Genomic DNA, 9282 nt, shown 5'->3' with positions numbered 1-9282 from the left:
CTCACAGGCCGTGTTAAAAATGCCAGTGGAAACGTGTCGCGCGACTCTTCATTTTAGTTTGTTCCTTATTATGAGAGTGGGAGTGCTTTAATTTTAATAAGATTTTAAGGTGACGTCGCGCGACAAATGTTGCAAGTGAAAACAGGTCACGTCGCGCGACAAATGTCGTGCGATTTTGTCGCGCGACAGAGGTCGCGTTGGTGAAAACGCACCTTTGTGATGTACCTGGGAGAATTTTATTTCGTGTTTCGTGATCACCGGTAATACAGTGGTAACGCGCATGCTTGTCATGCAGAAGGTCCCGGATTCGATCCCCAGGCTTGAGAGAAAAATTGCACACTTTGCACTCGATTTTTTCCCCTCTCCCCGAGTTTAAAAGGTTTTGACCTGATGACATAACACATCGGTAACGTGCTGGGTTGCGCAGAGTGCGCAGCCAGGACGCGGTCAAGTCCAGATGAGGGTTCTCAAGTTTCCTAATTTCCATCACGTCGGTTGCGTGTTCATATCACGTCAGGGTCACCAATTTGGCCAACACCTGAGAGCAGCCGCACGCGTTTCGTTCTTATTGGAACTCATCAGTTAGACATAGCTCTCAGGTGCTGGCCAGGAATTTGGAAGTGTTATTTATACTTCAGAGATGGAAATTGTGGAGAAACGAGAACCTGCGTTTTCTATGTAAGATTATATTTGTGTTGAGTGTTGTTGTGAGCGCCACAATGACATTACTAATGATTGTCTAAGGTACCTATAAGATGACTGACCAAGATTGTTATTATTTTTACCTAACTTTATTTTTTCTCTTTCCTCTTCGCTCCCCAGGTGTACGAACCGACAGACGTGGACGACGAAGAGTTCAGTGAAGAGGAGGACTCGGAATATTCGGAGGCCAGTGAAGAGTCGGACGAGATCATAATAATAATACTTCTTTAGTCAGCTCCCATGGTGTAGTGGTCACTGCACTCGCCTTGCACGCGGGAGATCCGGGTTCGATTCCCGGCGGGGTCAAGAAATTTGTATCATGCAAATGATTGATCCCGTGACTGGCTGTTGCGGGGCCCACTCAGCCTCGTGAGGAAAATGAGTAGCTATGACATGTAAATGCGCATAGCGACCGGTGCCAGCATGGTAGGTAAACATTGGTTGTTAGGATTATTGAGATACTTATTGGGAAAAATCCTACAATGCTGCAGTGAGCACCAAAGTTGTGACATAATAACACAAAGAAACTGCATTTACATATACCTTGTTCAGCCTGCCCAGATAGGACTGGAAAGTCCCTTTACTCCAGCAGTCTAAACAAGGTCTCGTATATTTGATAGAACAAAACAAGCGAAGGTTTAATTTAATTCCCAAATGGTTTGGCTGATTTTATTGATATTTGGCAAACATGTCAACTGGAACTTTCACATTTGTCCATTAAATTTCTAAATTTTGTTACATTTGTTATTTTTCCCCCCAGGTGGAGCACGTTACAAAGCAGGAGATCGAATTCGACACCCCATTCCGAGAGCTCGGGTTCCCGGGTGCCCCCTACCGTAGTACAGTACTCCTTCAGCCCACCTCCGGCTGTCTAGTGAACCTTACTGAATGGGTGAGTAAGAGAGGAAACCAGTACTGAGAAACGCTTACTCTTTTTTTTTTAACTTTTTTCTATACTTGGCCTTTTTTTTAAGAGGTTTGACGTAGGGAACTGTAAGTGCCAAGGTCTTATCGTCCCGAAATCGAAGAGAGGAGGACGGACTGGACAGGAGAAAGCCAGCCGTTCCGAGAACGAACATTATCCGTTCAGGATAAAATTCGGCCCTGGCGGGGATCGAATCTAGCGACGCTCTACCAACCAAGCTGACTAGGCTGGCTAAAGAAATTAAAAAAAAAGTCCTGAAAAATAGTAACCTCTACTTACCATTGAGAAAAAAATCAAAATATACTACCTATTGTTGACCTGACGAAAGTTTAATTGTATGTCTATGTTTTATTTCGAGGGTTTTGCATTTGGTTTAGCTCCCATGGCGTAGTGGTCACTGCACTCGCCTTGCACGCGGGAGACCCGGGTTCGATTCCCGGCGGGGTCAAGAAATTTGTATCAAGCTAATGATTGACTCCGTGACTGGATGTTGCGGGGCCCACTCAGTCTCGTGAGAAAAATGAGTAGGGATGACAATAAATGCGCATAGCGACCGGTGCCAGCATGGTAGGTAAACATTGGATGTTAGGATTATTGAGATATTGGGAAAAATCGTACACAATGCTGCAGTGAGCACCAAAGTTGTGATATAATAACACAAAGAAACTGCATTTACATTTTTTTTACTAGAATTGGTAATCTGAGTCCGCCCCGGACGGCAATCGAACCCGTGACCTAGCGCTTACGTGCTAAGGCAAGGCGGGGAATTCTGGGAAATTAATTCTGTTTTAAATTAAAATATTTATTGCTTTTCCTCGTCCCTTCTTATTCATAGGTAAAAGCTCCCACTCCTCCTCGTCGAGTAAACACAAAAGCTCCTCCCACTCTTCCTCCTCTTCGAAGCACAAATCCTCCTCCTCTTCTTCAAACCACAAGTCCTCCTCCTCCCACCACAAAAGCTCGCACAAGTCCCCGAGCAAAAGTTCGTCCTCCTCCCACAAGAGTTCGCATAAATCGCCCAGCAAGAGTTCCAGTTCCTCGAATCACAAGAGCTCTAGCTCGTCCAATCACAAATCAGGAAGTTCGTCGTCCAATCACAAGGGGAGTTCGTCGGCCAATCATAAGAGCTCTAGTTCGCATAAATCACCCAGTAAGAGTTCAAGCTCGCACAAGAGCAGCCATGGGGATAAGAAACGCCCACGAGAGGACGATGGACATCATCATTCGTCGTCGAAAAAGTCCAAGAAGTAAGTTTTTGTCCGTGAGTTATTGCTAATTTTAAGAGGAAAAAAGTAAAGCTTTAAAGCTGTGCCCCACACAGTCGATGCGCTATACCACGCTAAAAGAGGAGAAATCGACTCGGAAAGAAAAAATACGACTAAAAATGAACTAGTTTTTAAGAGGAAAACTGAGAGTTTTCAGAGACTAAAAAGTCTCATCATGCCAACAGATGTTATTATGATGTCTGAAAATTCATTCATTTTTAAGAGAACATTTGAATTTGATATTTGGAATTTGAAACATCGATTGTGGCTTTATGTAATAATTTCAATAGTGCTGCCCTGCTGATACATGTTGATTGTTGATTTGATACAAGAAATTAAATTGCCTAATGTAATATTATAATGCTGGGGATTAGAGGCACTTTTGAAAAGGCTATTTAATCTTGATTGGAGAATTTACCTGCCGTCCCGAAGTCGGAGAGAGATTCAGGACAGGATAGGAAAAAGCTAACCGTTCCGAGAACGAACCTTATCTAATGATAGAATAAATAAGTACTACTGAAGTCTTCACTTCACTAGGAAACTATGAACTTGACTATGAAAAATATGTGAACCTTAGTTATCTGCTTAGAATGAAGTTCGCCGCGGGCGGGAATCAATCCCGCGGCCTAGCGCTTACCAGGCGGGCGTGTTTCCAAGCTCACTAGCCTGGCCAAACGAGAGCCTAAAAGAGCCAAAAGTGTCTGTGATCACCAGCCTAATAGTGGATTTCACCAATGACTTAATGAGAGATTTCACTAATGGGAGAATTTTTAATAATCCAAAAAAAGAGATTTTAATAATCCCTAAAGAACTTTTTAAAAATTCCTCCTTTTTGGATCATTAAAAACCCCTTTTTGGAGCACTAAAAGCTCCTTTTTGGAGCATTAAAAATTCTCACATTAGTGAAATCTACCATTAAGTCATTGGTAAAATCCATCATTATTGTTTTGTACATATAATTTCACTGTAACGTTTAGCATGATATGCAAAGTTGAGAGCTTAGGTATTCCTTCGATAAAATCCGCCTCGGGCGGGAATCGAACCCGCGGCCTAGCGCTTACAAGGCAGACGCACTACCAACTAAGCTAACTAGGCTGGCAACGAAAGTTTAATTGTATGTCTATGTTTTATTTCGAGGGTTTTGCATTTGGTTTAGATGTTTGAATGTAACTGTCGTCCCGAAATCGAATTGACCTTTTTGTGTGACCCGCTATAACTTGCGATTACCTGGTCCGATTTTGATGAAATTTGGAACAAAAGTTTACAAGATCAAGACAGGTCTATCTTTGAAATTTGGGGCCCCAGAACTGAGCGAATTACTAACATTTCTATTAAAAACTAAACAGACAAGATTCGACTTTCAACAAAGAAAATTTGGTGAGCTTTCGAGAATGCTCTGATCCTCATCATCAGACCAAAAGTACGCGGCAAGAGAGGTGTCAAAGTTACAATGTTTAATGTCATTTCTTGAAGATTCTTTGTTAATAATTATTCTCAATAATTACAGTGGAACCTGTCTAAGTGGGAAACCTGGATTACTGGGGAAAAAAATCGTGGCCCCTTCATGGCAACCTCTCTAAGTGGGAAACCTGGATAATTGGGAAAAAATTGTCGGTCCCTTGGATTCCCACTTTGACAGGTTGGACTGTATTTCAATTTTATTTTACCATTTCTATTCTTATTTCAGCCCCCGTTCGTGATTTCCCTCGAGGACGTCGAGCTGGTTCATTTCGAGCGGGTTCAATTCCAGCTGAAGAACTTCGACATGGTGTTCGTGTTCAAGGACTACCACAGGAAAGTAGTGATGATCAACGCTATTCCCATGAATATGCTGGACCATGTGAAGGAGTGGCTCAAACCACATAGTCACGGGAGCTCGGAATCTACCGACATGAGCTCCCTGTCGTCAAATCAGATGTCGTTCAGGTAATTATTCAGAAGCCACGGCAATGAAAAAGAAAGTTCCTTTTTGTCTAACTCCTTTTTTGTTTAACCTACAAGGGATCTACCGACGTGAGCTCCCTGTTGTCAAATCAGATATCGTTCAGGTAATTTTTTAGAAGCCACGGCAATGAAAAAGAAAGCTCCTTTTTGTGTTTAACCTAACCCTGGGTAATTATTCAGAAGCCACAATGAAAAAGAAAGCTTCCTTTTGGGTACTTGGTCAGAAGTCACGTCAATGGAAATTTGCTACAAAAAGGAGCTGTCACAAATGAGCAGTGACCAGTTATTATAGGGTTAGGTTACACACAAAAATGAGCTTTTTTATTCACTGTCGTGACACTGTTAAACACAAAAGCTTCCTTTGTAATAACACTGGTCACTGCTCAAATTGTGAAAGCTCCTTTTTGTGTTTAACCTAACCCTATAAAACACTGGTCACTCCTCAATTGTGAAAGCTCCTTTTTGCGTTTAACCTAACCCTATAAAAACACTGGTGACTTCTCAATTTATGACAGCTCTTTTTCGTAGCAAATTTTCCATTGACGTGACTTCTAAACAAGTACCGTCTCAGTAATTACTGCTCATTTGTGACACCTCCTTTTTGTTTTTTTTTTTTTTTTTCCATTGACGTGACTTCTGAACACGTACCGTCTTTCAGCTCGATGGAGTGTAAGAAGAGCGGCCTCACCATCTACCGACTGGGAAGTGACGTGAGTTCCCTGGACGCTACACCAAATGGAAGTGTGTTGCGCGGCGCAAGAAGTGAACCGAATCTGATGAGCAAGTTTCATGTTAAGACGAGTCGCAAGATGCAGCAGACGGAACGAGAAGTTTGTATGGGCGATGAACGAGAAGGTACTAACAGTGATAGTTGCTATAAAGATAGTGAGGATTTGGAAGAAGAAGAAGAGGTCAGAAAAGAAGAAAAAGAAGGCAGAGAAGATTTCAGAAAAGCAGAAAAAGAAGATTTCAGAAAAGAAAGCAGAGATGAACTGGAGTTTGAAGAGACTGAGCGCAGGCAATATGAGGAAATAGGTACAAGATCCGATCTTGTTGGAAAAGATTATGAACGAGTTGTCCCGAGCAAAACTGGCGCAGTAGGAAAAAGCGCTGGACATGTCACTGAATCTGAAAATGAGAGAGATTGGAAGAGTCAGAGTAATGTTAACAAGGACATAAACGAAACTGAGATTAATGGAACTGAAAGGAAAAGTGTGGATAGTTTCCCTCCCTTTCCATATGAATCTGCTTGTTCGATCAAACAATTAATAGAAAGTGCTCATTTTAAGAGCATTTCAGAAATTGAAGAGTTCAAGGAATCAAATAAAAAGCTAAAGAACAACGACAGTGATAACGTAAACAATTTGGAAAACAAGCCGGAAATCCATGACATCAAAGAAGGTTCTAAAAGTTCAAACAACAAAAGGAATAGCGCTGAAGATCAATCACAACAGAAGCGTTTGAAAGAAGTTCAAGAAGTGTTTCTCAATAGGAAATACGTTGGTACAGAAAAAGACGAGCAGGAAACCGGTGAGGTAAATTCAAGGCTTAGCGCCCGTGAAAACAACGAAAAATTTCACATCACCGACACATCTAAGAGCGCCAAAGATACTGGCAACAATGAACCTTCTAACCTAGCCTATAGCAATGAAAAGGTTGACAAAATACACATCAGTATCATTACTACTGACAAGACCGACAGCCACGCCAAAAATACTTCCAACAACCAACCAGTGACCACCAATGCAAACGTTGCCCCATACAACAACAAAGCTGAGGAAAGTCACATCAGCAACACTCCACACGAGATCACCAAAAACGCTAAAAATATCACCAACAACCAACCTCCTGTCACCATCAATGTCACACATAAGAAGGAACCTAACACCAATGCCAAATATAACACCAATGTGGAATATAATAAAGAACCTAACGCCAACGTCAAATATAACAAAGAATATAACACCAATGTGGAATATAAAAGAGAATACGCCAAATATGACGATAAAATCGCCGAAATCACCACCAAACTAGAAACGCTTCTTGAAAAATCCAACCGTCACAACGAACAACTCAACTCACTCGATGTCAAATTCAATCTGATCAAAAACAACTACGAGATGGAACGGAAAGAGATGATGCTCAAGTTTAAATCCGTGGATAGTCTACATCAGAATATTCTGAGCGAGCTGGTCAAGAGACAAATGACCGAGGCTAGAGAGTACCAGAGCCTGATTGACCACTATAGGGGGCAGCTTAGTGAGAGGAACACCGAGATTGATAGACTCGCTAACACGGCCTGTGAGGCTTGCTGTAAGAGACGTGACACAAACTTTCTAGACGAAACTGGAGATAACTCAACTGCACAATATTGAGATTCGACATTCAACTAAAGAAAGTTTGGTGAGCTTTCGGGAATACTCAGATTCCCATCGTCAGACCAAGATCGCGAGTGGAAGTCGAATCTCAATTGTCTTTTAAAATTTATATTTTTATTTTCTTTTATTTCAATCAATTTTATCAACTTCCATAAGAAGATAGGTAGGTAGATATTAGAGTTAGAGAGACAGACGGAAAAAAGGTCATCATTTCCGTGGGAATAAAAACCTCCACCACAGTCGTAAAATCTTCATTTCGTCATCAGCTTAAATAAATTAAATTCACCCTCCTCTGTCTTTTCCTTTCTGATCCTCTTCCTTGTTCTCCTCCTCCTCCTCCCCCTTCTTCTACTTTTTCTTCTTCTTCTCGTCCCTTCTCCTTTTCCTCCTCCTCTTTTCATGTCTCTACCTTTTGTCTCTTTCTTCTCCTGCTCCCAACTCATTATTCTACTCCTCCTCCTTCCTCCTGCTCCTCCTCTTTTTTTACTCATCTTTTTATTTCTTCCCCAATGTTCTTCCGTAATACCTGTCCTTGCATCGTTTTACTTTCTCCCACAGACGCTTCTTCTTCTCCCTCACTCGTCTTCCTGATTCTCCTCATTTCTCTTCTTTTCTCATCCTTTCTCCTTAGTCTATTTTATTTCTGTTCGCAATGTCCTTTTTGCTTTCTTCTCTTCCCTTATTACCTCCACTATTCTACTTCTCCCACAGCACTTATCCTTTTTTCTTCTTCACGGCTTTCCCTTACTTTTCTCCTGTGTCCTATCCTCACTTCGTCCATTTCGTCCCTCTCTCTACATTCTCTCTTCTTTTCATTCTTCTCCAATTATTTCCTCCTCTTTTTCATTATGCATCCTCTTCTCCTTCGTCTTTTGCTTTCATTCTTCCCCTTCCCTGCTCTCTTTTCTCTTGTCTTGTTCCTCTTCCTCCTCCTCCATTTTCTTCATTTTCTCTCCCTCCTTCTTTTCCTTCCGTTTCTCTTTCTCCGCCTCCTCCTCCTCCTTCTTCCCTCCCACGGTCATTCCTATCAATTCTGATTACTGGAGCAGAAAAGCTGCTTTGCTTTGTTTTCATTGATTTGGAAACTATTTTTATATTTTACTTCTGAAACTGGGTTTCCTATTATTTCTGAATACTGATGAAACTGGGTTTCCTATTATTTCTGAATACTGATGAAACTGGGGTTCCTATTATTTTAATGGCCGGGGTCACACAGTGGGTTGAAACTCGGCTTTAGAAAAAACTCTTGGATTAAGCAAAATCTGATTGGTTGATTTCAGAGATTTCAGCAAATCAAATTGCTTGGTCCGAGATTCAACTTAAACTGAATTTAAGCTCCGGTCCTGGCCATTGGGTTTCACCATCCTTCTTTTTAGCCCCTAACAGGCTGTTAGCTCAACAGCCTGTTAAGCCAAAACAAATCAAATGGAACTTAACAGGCTGTTAGGTTAACAGGTCTTCTAAGGTCTGAAAAAATATTGGTGAAATCCACTATACCACTATAAGACAGTTTTAATTAACCCATACTGTCTCCCCCAAATTAACCCATTCTCACCTCCCTCACACAGGTAAGGACGAGGAGGCCGCGCGGTCGTTGCGTTGGCTCCGCGGGGATTCGGACATTCTACACGAGCTTCACTCTCTCCGCAACAACGTACTCATACTAACCGCATCCCAGGGTCCGGGCCTACGTGCGTCACTACCGCCGCATGCGATTCCAATAACCGGACACGCACCCGTCTTCCCCGCCGCTACGCGACAGGTGAGTTCTGCAACAACGTACTAATACTAACCGCATCCCAGGGTCCGGGCCTACGTGCGTCACTACCGCCGCATGCGATTCCAATAACCGGACACGCACCCGTCTTCCCCGCAGCTACGAGACAGGTAGGTGCGATAGTGACCGAGTGAAGTGAGGTGGTGCGACTGTGGTCTAGGTTTAACGTTAGGAGTTTTGACATCTCAACTAATATGGGGGAGTTTAAATTAACAACCCCCACTAATGTTGGGAATGTTGATTAGGTGAATTTTATAGTAACCATTTCGCCAATAGTTACCAATAATATTA

At 42.2% G+C, this 9282-nt stretch overlaps 1 protein-coding gene across 1 annotated transcript; it reads left to right on the top strand.

The window, feature by feature from the left end:
- Window positions 1-280: 280 nt before the first annotated feature.
- LOC103517120 (uncharacterized protein DDB_G0283697-like) lies at window positions 281-7211 on the top strand. Its single transcript, XM_008482139.1, has 5 exons — window positions 281-298; window positions 823-888; window positions 1463-1594; window positions 4580-4818; window positions 5495-7211. The coding sequence occupies exons 1-5, from the start codon at window positions 281-283 to the stop codon at window positions 7209-7211; spliced, it is 2172 nt and encodes a 723-aa protein (XP_008480361.1).
- Window positions 7212-9282: the final 2071 nt, after the last annotated feature.

This window comes from Diaphorina citri, unplaced genomic scaffold, assembly GCF_000475195.1.
Source record: "Diaphorina citri unplaced genomic scaffold, Diaci psyllid genome assembly version 1.1 scaffold1752, whole genome shotgun sequence".
NCBI lineage: Eukaryota > Metazoa > Arthropoda > Insecta > Hemiptera > Psyllidae > Diaphorina > Diaphorina citri.
This window is presented reverse-complemented; position numbering and strand designations above follow the sequence as displayed.

Bases quoted from the DNA above. Each gene is read 5' to 3' on its own strand.
- LOC103517120 (XM_008482139.1), top strand. The intron at 1,595-4,579 runs GTGAGTAAGAGA...TTCTTATTTCAG, and splicing joins TAGTGAACCTTACTGAATGG to CCCCCGTTCGTGATTTCCCT. The intron at 4,819-5,494 runs GTAATTATTCAG...ACCGTCTTTCAG, and splicing joins TCAAATCAGATGTCGTTCAG to CTCGATGGAGTGTAAGAAGA.